The sequence below is a fragment of the Nansenia antarctica genome (genome assembly GCF_963989245.1).
Source record: "Nansenia antarctica genome assembly, chromosome: 7".
NCBI lineage: Eukaryota > Metazoa > Chordata > Actinopteri > Argentiniformes > Microstomatidae > Nansenia > Nansenia antarctica.
The window spans coordinates 52,353,771-52,375,073 of NC_137677.1; the positions used below are offsets into that span (position 1 = coordinate 52,353,771).

General features: G+C 43.3%; 1 protein-coding gene across 1 annotated transcript; it reads left to right on the plus strand.

Annotated features, from left to right (window-relative positions):
- Positions 1-1,957: 1,957 nt before the first annotated feature.
- Positions 1,958-15,040, plus strand: me3 (malic enzyme 3, NADP(+)-dependent, mitochondrial; the record flags this gene model as incomplete). Its single annotated transcript, XM_080537212.1, has 15 exons — positions 1,958-2,059; positions 2,506-2,741; positions 7,118-7,251; positions 8,120-8,269; positions 8,560-8,635; positions 8,762-8,923; positions 9,648-9,751; positions 9,881-9,990; positions 10,883-10,980; positions 11,162-11,275; positions 11,543-11,648; positions 12,238-12,380; positions 12,874-13,047; positions 13,182-13,280; positions 14,879-15,040. Exons 2-15 carry the CDS (start codon positions 2,511-2,513, stop codon positions 15,038-15,040), a joined length of 1,863 nt encoding a protein of 620 aa, XP_080393338.1. The 5' UTR covers positions 1,958-2,059; positions 2,506-2,510.
- Between the last annotated feature and the right edge of the window lie 6,263 nt (positions 15,041-21,303).

Consider the following 21,303-nt stretch of genomic DNA (forward strand, 5'->3'; position numbering starts at 1 on the left):
CAGCAATCCATGCTGTCACATTAATTGAAGGAATGTAATTTCTGTTCATACCACTAAACAATGTGTCAAATGTGTTGGTGTCTTTTAAGAACTTACATCATATTTTGTTTGTAAATATGATGTATGTTTGTGTGTCTCAACTACTTTCAAAGTTTCCCAAGTACTTCATAGTCTGATGTTGAAGTGTATTTCAGTCTGTGTTGGTGGTGATTAGTTCTGTTGTGCTTGAGGGAATGTTAAGTCAAATGTTTTATTGTTTTCATTATCTTTGTATTTGTTTAAGGTTTTGATATATGCAATGTGTCATGAAAAGAATCACATTTCTATTTTTTGTTTGAATGTTTTTATTGAAGTGCTGTATGAAGAGTTTCAGTGTGGCACACCATTTTCATGCACTTCATTTTAGTTTTTAAGCATCATACAAACAGCGGACAACAAGCAATGACAATACAAACCTAAACCTGTGTGTGTGTGTGTGTGTGTGTGTGTGTGTGTGTGTGTGTGTGTGTGTGTGTGTGTGTGTGTGTGTGTGTGTGTGTGTGTGTGTGTGTGTGTGTGTGTGTGTGTGTGTGTGTGTGTGTGTGTGTGTGTGTGTGTGTGTGTGTGTGTGTGTGTGTGTGTGTGTGTGTGTGTGTGTGGGGGGGGGGGGGGGGGGGCTGTGTTCTGCCTATCAATGAAGTTCAGAAATGTGTTTTTGTAATTAGACAGTCTCTAAAATAATACACTTGTTTTAGTGTAATGCATATTTGTAATAAATTGTTTTAGAAAGATCACATTTCTTTTCCATTCAGTTTCTGTCCAGCCCACCGCCATTCAGGGACTTACTACCCAGGCCGCTAGGGGGGGCAGTGGTGGCTGTGTGCCCCCGTTTGAACCTTCGTTTGAACTGTCTGCTCTGTGATTGTTCTTTTTATAGTGCTCCCCTTCTCTGGACCGTAGGCTGCGCTCCTAAAACAATAAACCCTGTCTACATTTTACTAAATGATCAATCTAACAAGTGATCAATATGAATTTTCACTATTTTTGACCGTGGCAGTAATACATAAACACGTGTTTGTATTGGTTAGGACGGCTATACTTTGTCTCGAAGGGAGTAATTTGCAAGCCTCCTGCTAGGCTTGACATGTAGGTTATTTTTAGGTGACTGCTTGTTCAATTAAATATTTCCATAGCTTTCTGTTAGTTATTTACACTGGGATCGTGTAAAGGTGTGTAGCCTATAAGCATTCTGATGGAGTGTGTGGGTTTTCGCCCTCTACAGTTGACTGAATACAGTTATACCAGTCACTGAATTAATAGAATGAATGAATGAAAGCTTTATTTCGAACATGTGAAAAAAGAAATAGTTATAACAAGAAAAAACAAAACAAAAACAAGAAAAAACAAAACAAAACAAAAAACACTATTTACTTAACATGTCCGAAAAGGAGTAGGAAGAAGCATAAACTTATTTAATCCTACCCCTTCTCCAATACTCAGAGATTAATAATTAATAATCTGCAGTTTCAATATTAATATATATATATTTTAAATTAAATCAAATTTATTTACGTATTTACATATTTACCAACAATAGAAAACAGATAATGTAATCTGTGAAAACAACTGGTGACTATCAAAGCCCTTCTTCCTCCTCGTACCTGGTGAAAACCATGTTTTTATACCGCTTTTTGAACTGGGTCATGCTTGGACACCGCTTTAGCCTAAAAGACCATGTCATCAGACAGTCATCATGTGATAGTGATGGAGAGTTGGCTGAAGATGGAGTGTCCATGTTCGTTTCAGAGACAGAGGAGGGGCGGAGCGACGGGTGGGGGTTGGGAGGAAAAGCTGAAGTCACTCGCTTTAACCGATTGGTGGGCGACGACGAACAGGGCGGTTCTTTCTTTGGGAAGTGAAAGTGTCAATGTCAAACAAGCTGCTATCAGCTGTTTCAGTCGATTCCCCCACCATTCACTGATAACAACATCAGCAACGAAGAGACGGGCATCGTGTACCATATCATATGAACATCGAAGCTGATTGCGGAAAATCAACAGCAGCGTAAAGGCGTTTTCAGGTAGCCTGCTTTCCAGCTCGTACGGTAGCTACGCAGATTGTTTTGCAAATACATTTGCTTTTGTCAAACCCCCAGCTAGCCCGCTGCTGCAACATAGATGCACTGTTTATCACTAGCTAAATTCACTTAACTGTTTTTACACAGCATGCACTGTATCATGGCACCTGTTGTTTATCTGCTACTGCAAGTGATCATTAGATAGTTACAATTGAACCACAGGTAAAAGCTGTTGTTGTGCTAATAATATTGTGTTTCAGGGCAAATGTTGTTTACTGTTATGTTGTGGTGGAGGGTGGACTTGTTGAACTCGGATGGCTTGCAAGTTATGCATGGAATTGTCTATGTTCTAACGTGGTAGGTGATTTAAGACGAGTCACCGACATCCAACCCCTGTGTCCCCGTCCCGCACAACATTCTCTCCCCACCCACCCTCCTTCCCTTCGCAGGAAACATGAACTCCCTACCTGGCAGGAGCGTGCTGTCGCTTTGCAGACGGACGACAGCGGGCGCCATGAAGGTCCTCGCGGGCGCCTCGGGTCACCCTGTCACCGTGGCCCGCGCCACTGACCGGGCCTGCTCCGAGGCCGTTAGAGTGTGCCACTCAGGCGCCAGCCGCTCCAAGGGCAGCGTCAGCACCAAAAAGCGCGGTTATGACATCACCAGAAATCCCCACCTGAACAAGGTAGCCATCCATAACCACCACACAACTAGGTCAAATGGACAGCCAATGTTGACTCTGGAAACTGAGATCAGAGGCTGCATTTAAGAAGGTGCATTACACGTGTGCACTTCAGGGGAGGCTGTAATCAGAGGACATCCCATTCCATGCATTAGATTAGATTCAGATTAGATTAGATTCAACGTTATTGTCATTGCATTGACTACAAGTACCAGACAGCGAAATGCAGTTTAGCATCTAACCAGAAGTGCAAATAGTGATATAAATATGACAATGATAGAGATAGGTACAGTATGGCAGTTTCGAGGTATATACAGTTATGAGCTATGCACAGTTAAGGTAGCTTATGTTGTGTATGGTGCATACAGATATACAGTATAAATAGAGGCTATATCATAAAGAGTTATGTGCAATGTGCAGAAATATAGTGTGTGCAAAGGTAGTATGTGTAAACAGCAGTAGTGCAAATGGTAAATTGGATTGTCCACAGTGGCCAAGTGGTTGTACCCCATGCTGGGGGGGGGGGGGGGTCATTCAGCGGAGTGTGTTATCAGAGTGACAACTCTGTGAAAGAAGCTGTTCTGGAGCCTGCTGGTACGGGACCTGGAGATCCTGTACTTCCTGAGTCTCTTGCGCCATTAGATGGTAGGGGGTCAAACAGACTGTGGCTGGGGTGCGAGGTGTCCTTGAGGATGCTTGCCGCTCACCGCCGACACCGGTCTGCCTGGAGCGATTCGATGGTAGGAAGTTTGGTGCCGATGATGCGCTAGGTGGTTTTCACCACCCGGTGCAGGGCCTTCTGGTCCGACACAGTGCAGTTGCCGTACCACACTGTGATGCAGTTGGTTAGGATGCTCTCAATGGTGCAGCGGTAGAAGTTGGTCAGAATCAGAATCCTGTGAGACAGCTGGGCTTTCTTCAATCTCCTCAGGAAGTATAGGCGCTGCTGCGCCTTTTTGACCAAGGAAGAGGGGTTGAGGGTCTAATAGAGGTTCCGGAGATGTGGACACCCAGAAACTTGAAGCTGGAAACATGCTCCACCTCCATCTCATTGATATAGATGGGGGAGTGTACGCAGCCCCCGGTTTTCCTGAAGTCTACAATGATCTCCTTGGTCTTACTGGTGTTGAGGGCCAGGTTGTTGTCAGCACACCGCACCAACCAGTGAGTTACATTACACTGAGCCCATCCACCGATTTCTACCTCCACCATCTTCCCCTGATTGTGTGCATTTGGACAGTTGTCACTTCACAGTGAGTGTGGATAGGTTGGTCAGTCGTTTTGTATCCTGGTAAAGATGTTTCTTTACCAGGAGATTAGCTTTTTCCAGAAGAAGTTAAGTGGTGTAGGTTTGTTGTTGTGGAAACAAAACACTGTGTGACAGTGTGCATGTGGAAAGTACAGTATGTGTGTTTTTCTGTGTTTGTGTGTATGCTGTACATGTGTCAAATGTTGTGTGCGTGTCTGCGTCATATTAGCACTTGTTTATGTTACCCTGGTTCCAGACGATTAAGCAGACATTTTGTTGGGAAAGGAAAGGTTCTGTTGTGCTGGTCTGTAGGGCCACCAAGGATTGTGGTTGGAAACCAGATTCATGTTCATCAGAGCTGCAGCTACCCTGTGTGTACGATACTGTATGCTTTTGCAGTACTGGCCATTTGTTAGATATTAGTTATAGACAGTATTGGAATACGAATCACATTAAATCATTATGGAATCTTTTTAGCTACTCAGCTTTTTTGCTGAGTAACTTAACTGCATTCTAAAATGGCTGTGGACACAAATGACAGTGAATGTTTAGAGAGAAATTCACAAATTCACACACAGGAAAAACAACAGCAGCGCATCTGAGGAACACACACCAGTGATTGTGCTGTGGTTGGACAATGGACATCATCCCTGGAAGCAGTTAAACCTTTAACCTTCCCACATAATTGAATATCATAATAAGTCCATAAAGACAGAACTCCATAAAGACAGTCAAAACCTCTTTCTAGGAGACGACACATCATAGCAGAGGTCCCAGATTTTTACTGCTTTATTGAGGCAATAAGGTCACTCAAAAGTCTCCAACGATAAGAACATTAGATAAGGGAAAGATAACCCCTAGTTCCTTCTTCAGTGTTGTATGTACGATCTAAAAGAACCAGATAGGTATAGGCTTAGCTTAATGGTTAATTAATTCCCCAATGGGCTTCGGGGGAACTTCTTGCTTATTGCTTACTCTTTTACAAATCCGTTCAGCTTTGCCAATACCAAATGGGTTAAGGCAAGACCTTCTTTTTGGAGAGTCTACTCCAGAAGCCAGCCTGTGTGGTTTCAATAGTGTTTGCTTCCCAGCAGAGGTTGAGTCTGATCCCACATAGGTCATGTGACTAACCTCCCTGAGGTTGTTTCAGTTTATTGAATTGATGCCAGTGAGACACAGCTGAATAGGAAATGTCCATTGTGAAAGCAGCTATGATTCAGGTTCATCAAAACAAAATATATATTTTTGCACCTGGTTGCCCTTTAGTTCCTGTTTTGTGCTGGAAGGTTTAATTTCATCATAGACTGTTCACAGTCGGGAAATCTCTCTCTGTGCATGTGTATGTTTGTGCATGTTTTGATTGAGTTTGATTTATAGGGTTCGAGACCACAGGTGCAAGTGTAGTGTATCATATTACAATATCATAAATGGACTTTAGCAGTGTGTCACGAGTAGTACCGGTACATAGAAATATTACAAAGTAACAACTTTATTTCTTAACTTACTTACTTTAAAAAGCAAAACACTAGTGCTAACTACCTGGTGCCTATTAGTTCGTTGTTTAATTAAATGAATAGCAACAAACTACAACTACTGCTAGTAATAAATACGTTGTTATTGCATAATTACCATCTTACCATGCCAATTTTGACTGTCAAAATACCTGGTACTTTCTGCACCATAAAATAAAGTGCAACCAAATACTCTTTAGAAACTGAAATCTGACAGATTTATTTCCATTATACAAGCAACCTGTGTTTGCAGAGTTTTTATCAGTCAATATAGAAGAGAGAGAGAGTGAGCTAGAGAGAGAGTGAGCGAGAGAGTGAGAGTGAGAGCGAGAGAGAGAGAGAGAGAGAGAGAGAGAGAGAGAGAGAGAGAGAGAGAGAGAGAGAGAGCGAGAGAGCGAGAGAGCGAGAGAGAGAGAGAGAGAGAGAGAGAGAGAGAGAGAGAGAGAGAGAGAGAGAGAGAGAGAGAGAGAGAGAGAGAGAGAGAGAGAGAGAGAGAGAGAGAGAGAGAGAGAGAGAGAGAGAGAGAGAGAGAGAGAGAGAGAGTGAGTGAGAGCTGGAAGAGATGGAAAGGGAGTTGGCAGGGGAGGGTATTCAGGCTGACATACTATTGGACAGAATAAATAGATTAACCCTCACATATACCCCCCCCCCCCTCCCCCCACAATACCACTGTATGCTCTATGACTGTCTGCTCTAGGACTGTCTGCTCTAGGACTGTATTTCCTACTTTTACTGTACCGGCTCTTCATGTATATTATTTCTCCAGCACAGTCCTGTGTCTCGTTTATGTGTACGCTTCCTCTCTCTTCACTGGGCAAACACAACCAGAATGCAACAGGGATAAAGCCCTGCAGTGAGTCAGAGGAAGATGGAAGACAGATGGTTGTAGGCTAAACACTTTGTAGCTGTGAGTGTGTGAGCCTAGAGCTAGCATTACGCTATAATTACAGTATGTTTATATATATATATATTTTTTGAATCACAGTGACTCATCTAGTAACCTCGTGCCCACACACCGCATATGCGCCTGGAATGAAAAACTACTCAAATCTGGTCTTAGTGGAGGTGAAGTTACTGAGCGTACTGAAGTATTTGATTTCACCTGCGAGGTGTAGCTCCGGATCAGAAACGTGTGGCGAGCATGCACCGGGGGGGACGACGACACTACTCATCTAGTTACAGTACCAGTTAAAGGTTTGGACGTTCAATTGAAATGGGGAAAGTGTGTCCAAACTTTTGACTGGTACTGGTATGTTCATTGTCATTAATGGGCGCTAAGCCACGCCCACGCCCCCTTTGAAAACTCAGACAAACAAACAACGCTTCACTGACAGTGACTGACTGACCGACCGTGACTGAATGACATTCAATGACTTACAATGGCGGGAGTTGGCAAATTTCTGATTTCTGATTTACCATAGCAAGTAATAGACATGTTTTTTAAAGATGACAAGAATATTTTCTTGGAGTTTTCTGCCTGTCGTGACTTTTGCTGTGACAATTTCTATTTTGCGGCGTGGCTTAGTGATAGGTCCATTGACAGATGACCAAGCCTAATGACGTCATGAGATCGATCACCTATGAAGCGGATGACTGAGTTCTTCCCCCCCCCCCTGCAGGGCATGGGCTTCACCCTGGAGGAGCGCCTGCAGCTGGGCATCCATGGCCTCCTGCCGCCCTGCTTCCTCTCCCAGGACGTCCAGGTGCTCCGTGTCATGAAGAGCTATGAGACCCGCAGCAACCCCCTTGACAAGTGAGCGCACGCACATCCACATATATATATAGTGCTGTCCCAAACGACTATTTTTCTAACGATTAATCTAGCGATTATTTTATCGGTTATTCGATTAGTCTAACGACTAATTTATCGATAAGTCTAACGATAATTTTTGTACTGTAAAAAAAAAAAAAAAAAAGGCTTTGTCTCCACCTCACTGCTATGTTTAGCCAACTTGAATGCCAACATGGCCATTTAGAAGTCTGTCCATCACCACAACACATAGCTAGCTAACGTTACTCTCGCTGCTATGTTATGATTAGCTAAATTGATGCTAACGTAGCATGCGAGCTACGAGCTAGATAACGTACAGTAGGTGCTCGCACCACAATGACAATAGGCTACCGTAGCTAGCCAGCTACATAGCTAACGTTACTAACACCAGAAGACAAGACATACGAACTGTGGTGAGCTACATTGCTTGTGTAACATTAGCTAGTAGCTATCCATTTTTCACTCATACACTTAATTGTCTCGCCTGGTAAAATAAAGGTTTAAAAAAACAAACCAAAAAAAAAACAAACGCCATTTCGTTTATTTACGACTAACCGACGCATATTACGCTAACCGACGTATTGGCGTAGTCGGTGACGTCGACGACGTCGAATAATCGTAACAGCCCTAATATATATATATATATATATATATATATATATATATATATACACACACACACACACACACACACTGCTTGCTAACTTGCTTGCCGCTTAGTCCATTGTATCCGATGATGTATCGATTGATCACACTATAACAATCTTTGTTCAAACTGTCTTCATCTCTCTGCCCATCACTACCCTTGCTCTCCTCTCACCCACCCCAATCCCCCCCTCCCCTCTCTCAGATACATCTTGCTGATGACTCTGCAGGACAGGAATGAGAAGTTGTTTTACCGGCTGCTGACCTCTGATGTAGAGGAGTTCATGCCCATCGTTTACACGCCCACTGTGGGGCTGGCCTGCCAGCAGTACGGCTTGGCTTTCAGGAGACCACGGTAAGACGCACACACGTACACACGTACACACACGTACACACACACACACACACACACACACACACACAGACATACCCGTACACACGTACACATACACAAATCCATTGTGGTGGCAAACAGAGCCAAAATTATGGAAATTGTGTCACTGTCCAAATACTTCCGGACCTAACTGTACATACACATGCATGTACCCACACACACCCACACACAGACACCGATTGAAGTATATGTGAGGCAGGTAGTGGGTTAGGGTGTTGTGGTGCTGATGTGCTGCCCCTCGTCTCCTCTAGAGGACTCTTCATCACCGTACATGATAAAGGACACATCGCCACCATGCTCAACTCCTGGCCTGAGGAGAACATCAAGGTAGTGGCTTGTTTACTCATGCTTACACACACACACACACACACACACACACACACACACACACACACACACAAACACACGTGTGTGTACGTACGTATGTGTACATCTGTTTATGTATATCCTCAGGCCATTGTGGTGACAGACGGTGAGCGTATCCTGGGTCTGGGAGACCTGGGCAGCTATGGCATGGGCATCCCCGTGGGCAAGCTGGCCCTGTACACAGCCTGCGGAGGAGTGCCGCCCCAGCAGTGCCTGCCAGTGTTGCTGGACGTGGGCACCGACAATCAGGTACCTTTTCTTGGAACCAGTAACTTTGGGATAGACCTGGGCCTACTCCTCCTCAGACCTCTCCACCTCCCTAACGCCCATTATACATCACCTGAACATGTGAAGAAGAAGAAGAACATTGTGACTTTGAAGGTTTTACTTAGGATGACTGATGTACAGATGATTCACTTACTTAGACAACTTGTACTTGTTTTAGATAAAAGCATCTGTATATGACTTAAATGTAAAAAAAAAAAAAAACATTCACAGTATCCATATCATTTTCCATGGCTGCATGAACTACTTCTTAGAGACTGGATAGTTTGACCAAGGCAGTTTGAGGATGATGATGATGATGATGATGATGATGATGATGATGTGTGTTTTCTTTTGAACACAGCACATCAGAATCAACATATACCAAATAATGTACAGTATATATCCTATAATTTGGACCGTACACATCTAGTTGAAAATCAAAACAAGGAAAGGGAAAACAAATCTATAAAATTCAGTCATAAAAAATAATACCACTAATACAACACAGGGTTTGGGATGCTTCTCAGACAGAAAAAGACATCGTTAGAGGTGACCACCTTTGTTGAAAGAGGTCTGTCCTTAACTGTGGTCGGGCAGCCTCCATCCCGTATATCTCCCTTAATTGTTGTTTCCATTGTGCCAATGTAGGTGGTTGTGGTTTCATCCAGTTCAATGTTACCATTTAAAGAGGTGTGTTTCTAATCAGGCACTCAGCGACGACCCCTTGTACATCGGACTGAGGCAGAAGAGGGTTCGGGGAAAGGAATACGACGAACTCATCGATGAGTTCATGCAGGCAGTGACTGATAAGTGAGTTGTGTGTGTGTGTGTGTGTGTGTGTGTGTGTGTGTGTGTGTGTGTGTGTGCGTGCATGTTTTTTTCTAAGGTTAATGTATGCGATCTGGTGTCTGTGTGATGGTTCACTGCACCACTCTGCAGGTACGGGATGAGCTGTCTGATTCAGTTTGAGGACTTTGCCAACAGTAACGCCTTCCGCATCCTCAACAAATATCGCAACCGCTACTGCACCTTTAACGACGACATCCAAGGTAACTCACTGTTTCTGTGCATCCTTCCTTCCTCGTTCTACGCATGCTTGCTAACCTCCTCGTAGCTAGTGTAACCTCCTTATGTGGCCACGACGAATTGTAGAATTATAGTATCTAGATAACAATCATACTTGAAAATGTTTAAACTTGAAAAGTCGATGTGCAAATTGTAAACCCATGCTGTGGATGACTGACACCAATTTCAATCTATTTCCTGTGTTTATTTTTCTTTGTCTCTGTTACGTACCAGTTGGCTAGGGACAAAGGCAGTAACAAATTACCAGGTTGTAAAAGGTACAAATTAACGGTATTTTATTTGCCATGAGAATATAACATCTTTTTAGCAATAAAGAGAATAGAAATAGAAAACAAATGCCTCGTACAAAATCAAAGGATCAAAATGTCAACAATGAACACAGCCACCACAGATGTGTTTCTAATCAAATCAAAGGGTCACCATATCAGAATCTCAAAGTGTAAAGGTGACTACTAAATCACAGAACAAAGTAACAACTAAATCACAGAAACAAGGTAACAACTGAACAAATGAAACCAAGCATGGCTCTGAAATCAAAGTGGTGGGAAGTATGTGGCAATCACAACAGCTGCAGATGATGGGTACTCAGTCTTTTAAAGGCATAAAGTCTCTGGATAGGCTGCCACTAGTCCAGGTGACCCCTGCTGATTGTCTGCCACTAGTCCAGGTGACCCCTGCTGGTTGGTAGTGTATTTCCAATCAGCAAACTGGGAGGAGCCCCCAGACTAGGAAGATGTTTTTCCTGGTTGAAAACAGAGTACAGAAACAGAGAGAGACACACACACACACAGTTAATGCCATACTAATGACATCTGTCACAGTGTCTCTCTCTCTCTACCTACCTCTGTCTCTCAGGCACAGCCTCAGTAGCAGTGGCCGGGGTTTTGTCTGCCTTGAAGATCACCAAGAACAAACTCTCAGACCATACGTTTGTGTTTCAGGGGGCGGGTGAGGTAAGAGAACAAAAAGTGACATGTCTCCCTTCACTTCTAGACTAGAGATTACCTGGAGGGAGGGAGAAAGTACAGTTTGCCTTTTTAAGAGTGTTCATCCGCATCTTGTGATGGTGTGGTAGCAGGGTGCGATTGTGGTTCCTATGGTAGCAGGGTGCGATTGTGGTTCCTATGTTCCTAGGCCGCCCTGGGGATCGCCCACCTGCTCATCATGGCCATGGCCAAAGAGGGCGTGAACGCTGTGGACGCTGCCAAGAGGATCTGGATGGTGGACTCCAAGGGTCTTATCGTCAAGGTAACGATGCGTCACACTCCAACACACACCGTGGCCTTCACATCTCCAAATACATTTGGAATAGCTCCCTCTTTGCAAACATTGATCTGGAAACACGTGATCATCGAAGCTTGGGTTATTCCCAGACGTTCATGACCAAGACCTGCTGCATATAGTGTAACATTGGCTGATGTGTCATATAGTGTAACATTGACTGATGTCATATAGTGTAACATTGACTGATGTGTCATATAGTGTAACATTGACTGATGTGTCATGTGCCCACAGGGTAGAGGTCACCTGAACCACGAGAAGGAGGAGTTTGCCCATGACCATCCTCACATTAAGACCCTGGAGGAGGTGGTGCACCTCATCAAGCCCTCCGCCATCATAGGTGAGCCACAGGGGAGGCTGGTGGAGGTCGAAATTGGAGGACGGGTCTCATTGTAATGCATGGGACGAAATGAGGAATGGTATCCATCACATAGAATGGAATGAGGAACGTGTGTGATACCATTCCTCATTCAGATCCATGCATTGTGAGGTCATTCAGATCCGTGCATTGTGAGGTCATTCAGATCCGTGCATTGTGAGGTCATTCAGATCCGTCCATTGTAAGGTCATTCAGATCCATGCATTGTGAGGTCATTCAGATCCATGCATTGTGAGGTCATTCAGATCCATGCATTGTGAGGTCATTCAGATCCATGCATTGTGAGGTCATTCAGATCCGTGCATTGATCCTCCCGTCCTTCTACATCCCCAAGTCACACCTGGCTCACCTGAGTCGCTCACATAGCTTGTTGATTCTATATCCCAACTTTGAATGTGTAATCTGTATAACGCTCACCTGTGAAACGTCTTGCAAAGAAACATTTCGAGAGACGTGTGTGGTGTTGTGTAGAACAGACAGTTTCTCTCTCTCTCTCTCTCTCTCTCTCTCTCTCTCTCGTTCTCTCTCTCGACTCTTTCCTTGTTTGCAGGAGTGGCGGCCATTAACGGAGCGTTTACTGAGAAGATCATCAAGGACATGGCCTCCTTCAACGAGAGGCCCATCATCTTTGCCCTCAGCAACCCCACCAGCAAGGCAGAGTGCACCGCAGAGCAGTGTTACCAGCTCACCGAGGTAGCACACATGAGCAGAGAGTCAGCAGGTAGCATCGCTAGCTGGCTAAAAATGGACAGATGAAAGCAATGTGGCCATGTGACTGATGATGACACATGGCTATTAAGTTATTTTATTGACGAAAGGCAGTAACTTGAGCAGTAGTAGTAGCAGCAGCAATATTGAGGATCGAGATTCACTCTGTGTTCCCTTGTGTAGGTGGAAATACATGTTTACTGACACCTGTCACACCTACTCTCATTTTCAGTTTTTTTTCCCTTGAACTTCAACCATTCTATATTCTAAACCTCAACATTCTATCTTCTGAACCTCCTCAACATTCTATCTTCTGAACCTCCTCAACATTCTCTCTCCTAAACCTCAACATTCTCTCTTCTGAACCTCAACATTCTCTCTTCTGAACCTCAACATTCTCTCTTCTAAACCTCAACATTCTACCTTCTAAACCCTCAACATTCTACCTTCTCTCCCTCCGTCTGTCCCTTCCGCCCAGGGCCGGGGCATCTTTGCGAGTGGCAGCCCCTTTAAGAAGGTGACGTTGGCTGACGGCCGCTCCTTCATCCCCGGCCAGGGCAACAACGCCTACGTGTTCCCTGGGGTGGCCCTGGGGGTCATCGCCTGTGGGGTGCGCCACATCTCAGACGACATATTTCTCACTACAGCAGAGGTAATCGTTAATCGATTTCTTAAATCTATGTATCTTATTTTTCTTCTAGTTTCTTGAATACATTTTCACATTGAAAAAATCACACCAATAATTGTCTCCCCCCCCCCCTCTCTCTCTCTCTCTTTTTCTCTCAGGCAATCTCTGCCATGGTCACGGAGGAGCATCTGGCTGAGGGGAGACTCTACCCCCCTCTCAACACCATTAGAGAGGTGTCCTTCAAAATCGCTGTCAAGGTAGGAGATCTCCTGAGAAAACGTATCATCACCTGCAATATCCTCACACATCCATTCAGAAAGTGAACAGTAGGGGTGCAACGGTTCAGTTGGTCCATGGTTCGGTATGAACCTCGGTTTTTGGGTCACGGTTTCGGTACGTGTTTTTGTATGTAAGGAGAAAAAAAATGCTACTATTCATTTACAAATGTTACTTTACTTTATTTTGCTTATACTTATGGAACTTTAACATTTAGACACATTCCAGAATATGACTGGTATATAGATAGATAGATAGACTTTTATTTGTCATTGTTACAGTACAGGTACCAAACAACGAAATTTAGGAAATATTATATTGTATAATATAAACAAATATAAATATATATAAACAAAAAATAACAAAAACACTTTCAAATGTGACACCAGCCAGTGTTTTGATAAACCAGTAGGCTACATTACTTACTGAAACTACAGATTGTAAGCTTTCAAATGACGTGTCATACAAAAAGATGACTAAGTTAGACTCATTTGAATGTTGTTAGACCTCAGGCACATATAGGGTTAAACTGGCTGTATCATGAAACCCGGAAACTGCTGCTAACGCTGCTAACAGTTAGTGGCTAGGTCTAAACTGTATTTTAATAACATCACAACATGCTGATAGAACATCAACATGCTAAAAACACATAACTACACATAATTAGATGATCACACAGTCCTTGCTTTTGAACACGTCCTAAAACTAAAGTATATTTACAAGCCATGTAAACCGATAGCCGATTACCGATAGCCTCCGGAAAACAATAACAATGAATCCATTCCACAAAGTATACATATTAAGAGAGCTATTTTGAGAGCTATTTATAGCGGTTTCACGTATGCGGTTTCACCAACTGCAGTCACAAATGTGCCTCTTAGGCTTGACGACCGGTATAGGAAAGATAGAAATGAAAGTAAAAATGCATTTTAGCTCTGAGAGCTGTACCAGCTGTAGCCCATATATGCATTGTGCGCATATTATGCGCTTATACGACATGCGTGAAGCATTTCTGCGACACACGTTTCTGTTCACTGTTTTCATTCCCTCATCGCTGTATTCAATGCCAAAACCAGAATGAATGACCCCACAACGCAGATTTGTAGCAATCCGGGGCTTCCTCAAACTGTTGCCATGTTCTCAACTCCACTCGCCATGAACAAACATTTGAGCAAGAAGCAACTGCATTCCAGACCAACTCCACCTCCGACATTGAATGAATAAAGATAAACCGAAAACCGCCACGGTTCACTAGTGTATTGAACAGTGGAAGGCGAACCGTACCGTCCGTAAAAAAGACGAGAACCGTTGCACCCCTAGTGAACAGTCACTACTGCATATACAGTTTCTCCATTGTCAATACATCGATAATTCTCCTTTACTCACTCTTTTCTCTTTTGCTCTTTCTCTGCCTATCTTTCTTCCCCACTTGCTTCCTCTCTCTGTCTCCCTACTTTCCCTCTCCCTCTCTCTCCCTCTCTCTCCATCTCCCTCACTGCCTCTCACCCTCTCCATCTCTTTCATTTGCTCTCTTCTTTCTTTGCAACGCTTCCTCTCTCCCTCCCCCTCTGGCTCTCAGATTGTGGACTATGCGTACAGACACAATATCGCGTCCCTGTATCCTGAGCCCAAAGACAAGGAGGCGTTTGTGCTGTCTCACGTTTACAGCCCTGACTATGACTCCTTCGTCATGGACAGCTACGACTGGCCCGAGGAGAACATGAAGGTCCAGGATGTGTGAAGGCTCCTCCCACTGTCCTCCTCCCCCCTCTGTGTCTCTCAGTACGCCTCAATGGGGTGATGCATATCAGACTCGCACCACCTCCTCTCCCAAACTCCTCGCCAATCATCACTCGGGCCTTCTGCAGTGAGGTCATCAATACGAGACACTCCTTACCTAACCCTTCATCCTTACCTGATTCACTCCAATCCTTTCCCCCCCCACACACACACACACACATACACACACACACACACACACACACACACACAGTCCTTAGATATTGGATGCATGAAATAGGCATCACAGGTAAGATTTACACTGGCCAGCCAACAAAACAGCCTTGTTTGAAGGGTATTGAAACTTTGGATTGATTTATTTCTCCCATTTCTCATTAGGTTGTCAGCCAAGTCCACAAGTGTATCGATGCAATGGTGTTGTCAAGCTATAGTGCCATGAAATTCCTTGTAAGAATTAAGAATCCTGTCTGTTCTGTACATTTTCCTTGTTTGGTATATCTGTGGTCTATCTGCAGTTACATAGCAGAGCACTGAAAGGATCCCTCAAAGCTAAACTCAGGAGGAATCGACATGAAAGGCATGGTCTTACAGTCACCTACAGTAATGTAGGGTGCATCTCAATAGTCTAGACGTATCCTTAAAGGAGTCATATTATTCTCTTTTTCAACAAGTTAATATAGGTCTATGGGGTCTCCAAAACATGTAAAAAAAAAACAACAACTGACTGGGTTGTTTTATTTCAGTTTGTGTGTTAGTAGGCCCATCGGAGACCCAAATGTATGTACACAAGCACTGAAAAAGTGAGTTTCTTATAATGCGGGACCTTTAACTTTATCTGACTGTCATTGATTTGCAAGAGACCTGTTCAGGTGAGTCAGTTTCCAGTAGGCAACTAGGCATCCACCATATCAGAACAGGATGGTTGAGGAAACCAACGTTAGACTATTGAGATGCACCTCGCCCTCTAGCAAACGCACAAGAAACCCCCACAGTGCCTCCTACTGCCCCATATAGTCACACCATATCTTACGCGCACACACACACTATATATATATATATATATACTTATCCTAACCCACTACTATTAGTTCTCTTTTACTTTTCACTCCTGTTCTAGATTTTGTGACTGGTTTCTGGTTGAGATGCTGCGAGTGTCAGTAGAATTGTAATGAGCCCTAAATGTTTTGACGGTGCTGAATGTTTGTGTACAGAGGAAGCTTCGGCAAGCACTAGCACCGCAATTATTCAATACTGTATGCCATTGACTTTAGGTATATATTTTTGATATGATGCAGGGTTTGCTTCTTTGAGTGTCATTTTGTATTAAGCTTTAGCTGTTTCCATGCAAGTGTATTGCCAAAGGTAATGACTGATACCTAGTGGATATCATCTCCTATTTCAGTCCCAGAGAATATCCTCTGCTTAGGAGTAATGCACTAGGAAAGGAAAGGAACTATTTTTTGGGTTTTCAAGGAAATTAAATGCTTTTGAAGGGAATATACAAATCAACTTTTAAATAAATATTGTAAGCAGAACTACAGAGTGTTTTTGTGTGTGTGTGTGTGTGTTGGCTCATGTCTACTTAATGGGGGGGGTTTCATCAGTGCAGTCATTGGCCATGTCTCAAACCAACCCTAGCCCCAATCACTTCATCTTGATTCCGCCCTGAATAAGTTAGAAGACAGCATACTAGACAGTACATCTCAGAGGGAGAATAACACACTTAGTGGTCCTCCCACCTCTCTCCCCATGTTCCTGACTCTCTTGACCTCCATGCTCAGACCCCATGTGTCCTGCAGCCCCAAACTCAATCTTCACTCATCTGACTGACTGACACACATCTAATTGACTGACTGACACACTCATCTGACTGACACATTCACTCATCTGCCATTTGCATCTGGCCCAGGCAGTGTATTAAGTGCTGTGCTTGGTGGGCGTGTGTCTCTTGTCTGCCTTGGTGGGCTACGTCTGCTGTCTGCCTCCTCCAGGAGCTCCTGCAGGTACAGACGAAAAAGCTGTCAAATGGAACAAGCGTCTTACATCCCGTGACTTAAGGATGGTGGGGTTCTTCGCATGTCAGCAAGGGGACACTTTAGAGAGAGAGACCTCAAGACCACCAGGACCAAGCGCCGGACCTGGGGTGATGGGGCCTTTTCAGCCGCAGCCCCGTCCCTCTGGAAGAGAATAAAACCCCAAATAATGCATGCAGAGCATAATTTGGACAATACCCAAGAACCATTACAATTCAGAAAAAGAGCCATTCAACTCTACAACCACCTAAAAGGAAGCAATGCCCAAACCTTACATCACAAAGCCCTAACCTGCTGAGAGATGGACCTAGAGAGGTGAACCTAGAGAGATGAACCGAGAGAGGTGAACCTAGAGAGGTGAACCTAGAGAGATGAACCTAGAGAGATTAACCTAGAGAGGTGAACCTAGAGAGATGAACCTAGAGAGATGAACCTAGAGAGGTGAACCTAGAGAAGTGAACCTAGAGAGATGAACCTAGAGAGGTGAACCTAGAGAGATGAACCTAGAGAGGTGAAGCTAAAGAGATGAACCTAGAGAGGAGTCCCCTCAGCCAGCTGCTTCTGGGGCTTTGTCCCAGGGCAGCAACACAATTAGACACAACCAAATCATGAGTAGATTCAAAGAAAATTATTTGGCACATTGGAATCAAACATTCACCAAAAAACTGAAAAATTGGAATGCTGTACTGTAAGATTGTGTTGTGTAGGATCCAGGAGAGGAGAGAGAGCTGAGAGGAGACCAGAGGGGTATTCCATCAACGGAAAGTCCAGGCTTATTTTTGATAATTTCACGAGATTTATCAGAATAAGCCTGGATTTTCCTTTAGTGATGTTGATGGAATACCCCCCAGATGATGGAATGAAAATGAAAGGCAAATAGATCATTTTACTGGGTATTCCACCGAATAGAACAGGCAAGGACTTTTGAAAATAATAACATAAGGCTATTCTAAAACATAGGAACACTGGATACTAAAGAATAATCAAGGACATTAACTTTAGGTCCGCTCGAGAGACTGCAGTACATGACAAGTATCAAGCTAAGACATATATAAGACAGGGACAACACACCCCTAATAGGGAGAGGTCCATAATTAGAAATGAGATGCACCTAGTGCTAATAAATCCTTGGGGTGGTCTCTGCCACCCTCTAGTGTTCAGATGGAACCATGACATAAACAGAGAGCACACAGTGGCAGAATACATAACCTGACCACTGTGACTGACCCAAAACTACGAAAGATTTTGACTATGTCCAGACTGACTATGTCCAGACTGAGTATGTCCAGACTGAGTGTGTCCAGGCTGAGTATGTCCAGGCTGAGTGTGTCCAGACTGAGTATGTCCAGGCTGAGTATGTCCAGACTGAGTATGTCCAGACTGAGTATGTCCAGGCTGAGTATGTCCATCACCAAGTACGCTCGCCAACTAAAGCACATGATTACCGTTGATATATACTATACTAGTCCATAAGCACAGTATGGGAGAACTTGGTGATCAGCATAACACCAGTTGACTCAATTAGACATAATATATTATGCACTCTGCGCTGCGGGCTATGGTGTTTTTTGAAGGATTTTCTGTATGACCATCCAGATCCATTGTGTATGTCAGAATGTTGATATGGACGTAAATAACCTTATAACAGGGCTTATAATGCTAAATACCGAGGAATCCTGGGGAATCACAATGAATCTCGCCTTTATCACGCCTCAATTTAGAATGATTACACACTACAATAGCCTAATGGCATTTATTTATTTATTTTTTATTTGTTTATTTATTGGAAGGATCCCCATTAGCTATACCCATAGGCATGAGCTACTTTTAGTGGGGTCCACATTTAAAACATACATTACAAATAACATTTAACATATAAAACATACTTAAATTACCAATATCAAACATTAAAATACATCATACAATCTTACATTTGGCATAATATAAAACACTCATATATCTAGTTGGAGTCCACATTGAAAACATACATTACAAGTAACATTTAACATATAAAACATACTTTAAATTACAAATATCAAACATTAAAATATATCATACATTATACAATTTTACAGTTGGCATAATATAAAACACTTACATTTCTAGTTACATAAAAATAGAACAAGTTACAACCATGTTAGAGAGGACTACACATTTCCATCTACGGTGCATCACCATCTAGGTTCCATGACTTCATGGTTCTATCCCACTGTGCGTCTAAGAAAATTGGTATTAACTTTAGAGAGTGAAAACCTTCCTTCTGTTACTCGTCTAGTGACATAGGTATGTGAAGCCAAGTTATTATTTAGTTTGGTATACTGATCTGCTGGAGTTTTAGACTGTAAAAGGCTCCATGTTGACAAAAGAAGTGCAGCGGCCGCATAACCAGTAGGTAATGTGCGTACGTCAATACCTGACGTAGAGCTACGATTGTTTCCACGGTCAAATTGACTCACGTTGACATTTTATAAATCACTACTTTGACGTGGTTTTCTATGTACGACACGGGTAAGATCAAATTTGATCCAAAGTACTTTCTATAAATGAGGCCCCAGGTGTTAGTCTAGTATGCAGTTGAATATTATGGACCCAATTTGAATCACAGATGTAGGCAAATAAGAGATGAACCATATTTCTAAGAAGAGATACTAGCAACACTATTCACATTGTTTACAGTTAGTTTTCACAAACAACTATGGTCTCTCAAAAATTTAACAAAATACTTTTACATTCAACAAGGTGGAAACTAAAAAGACAGATGGAAACAAACTTAAGTTATGTCAATTGTTTACAACATCTTGTCCTCTAGTGTGTGTGTGTGTGTGTGTGTGTGTGTGTGTGTGTGATGCAACATATTACCTAATCACCTTTTTGTCCACAGTTCAGGTGTTGTGTGATTAAGGCACAGCTACATCTTTGTGAAATGATTATTATACTGTACAATATACAACAGAATCAGATGCAATTCTATTTACAAATACGTATCAAATAAAACTTTATACTTTAGTGAAAAGATGCAAAAATAACCCTTATGATTTTACCTGGATACAATGGATCTTAAAATATAAACATTTGTTTTGTAATATCAGCTTTGGAGTGTAATAACAGCTGCCATTTGTATCAACGGGTTTCGTACTACACAGGGGAGAAGGAGTTACTGATGTTGGTTTGTCTTTTACTAGGCCTATATCATGATTACGAGAGTACATCCACGTGCCAGTGGATTGTATAGCAAATACAATCCACTGGCACAAGAAAGGAAAGTCAATGTAGAAGCTTCGGCCAAACATCCCAATGGCCTTCCAATGTCCTTTCACTGTTCCCCCAGCTACTGTACATTGGACCTCCGGGCCTGAGTTCATATAGTCTGTTCAGCTGCTTTTCCTTCGGTCCTCACCTAGCGTGGATGAGCTGCCCTGCGAGTATGGGTTGGGGTGGTTTGTGTGCGGAGGGCATCTCGTTCTTATACTCGTTGGTGAAGATAACCCCCTTCCCCATGTCATCCAGCCGACTGGAGCTCATTGGGCTGTAGTCCATGGAGACGCCAGAGTCGGCCACCGCCATGTAGGTGTACCCGGGGCCCTTGGGGGGCCAGGTGTGGTTGGGGCAGGGTTTCCGTTAGAAAAAAATTGTGCCGGTCAACGTGTCCGGGAAGATTTCAATTTACCGGACAAACGTGAGATATTCCGGTCATCATATTAAAATATAATATAGCTGTTTGTCGCAGTGATTACTGTTGTGTAGCCTATACCGGTATATGCCGTTTAATGTCTATTGCTCATCCGATACGATTAGATGCGAGCTATATAATAAATATAATATAGGCTTTCATGATTCGCATGCGCGCTATGCCATGTCCAGCGCGCCACAATGTCAACGGAGTCGCTCACTCCAGACACAATCTGGAGCCTTAACTGCTTTCAGTAGCTCAGTCAGTCCCACATACTGATGACATGCGACATGCACATTTTTTGCCATGTGAAATGCAACTTGTAGCTGAGAGTGCAGCTTATTGTTAGCCGTTTCATTAGCCTGCTCACAGTGGCCTTGCATAGCGGTTTGCTGTTGCCTCAAACTGACCGCCGATATGTGCTCACTGCACCGCCTGTGATCAGTGAGACATTCTCATATTCGCTATATGCTATATTATGCTCCTCTCGTGAATCCGTTATTCCTCCCCGATTTTTTGCACGGTGAGCAGAACATTTTTCCTTCCCCATCTAAACGCAGC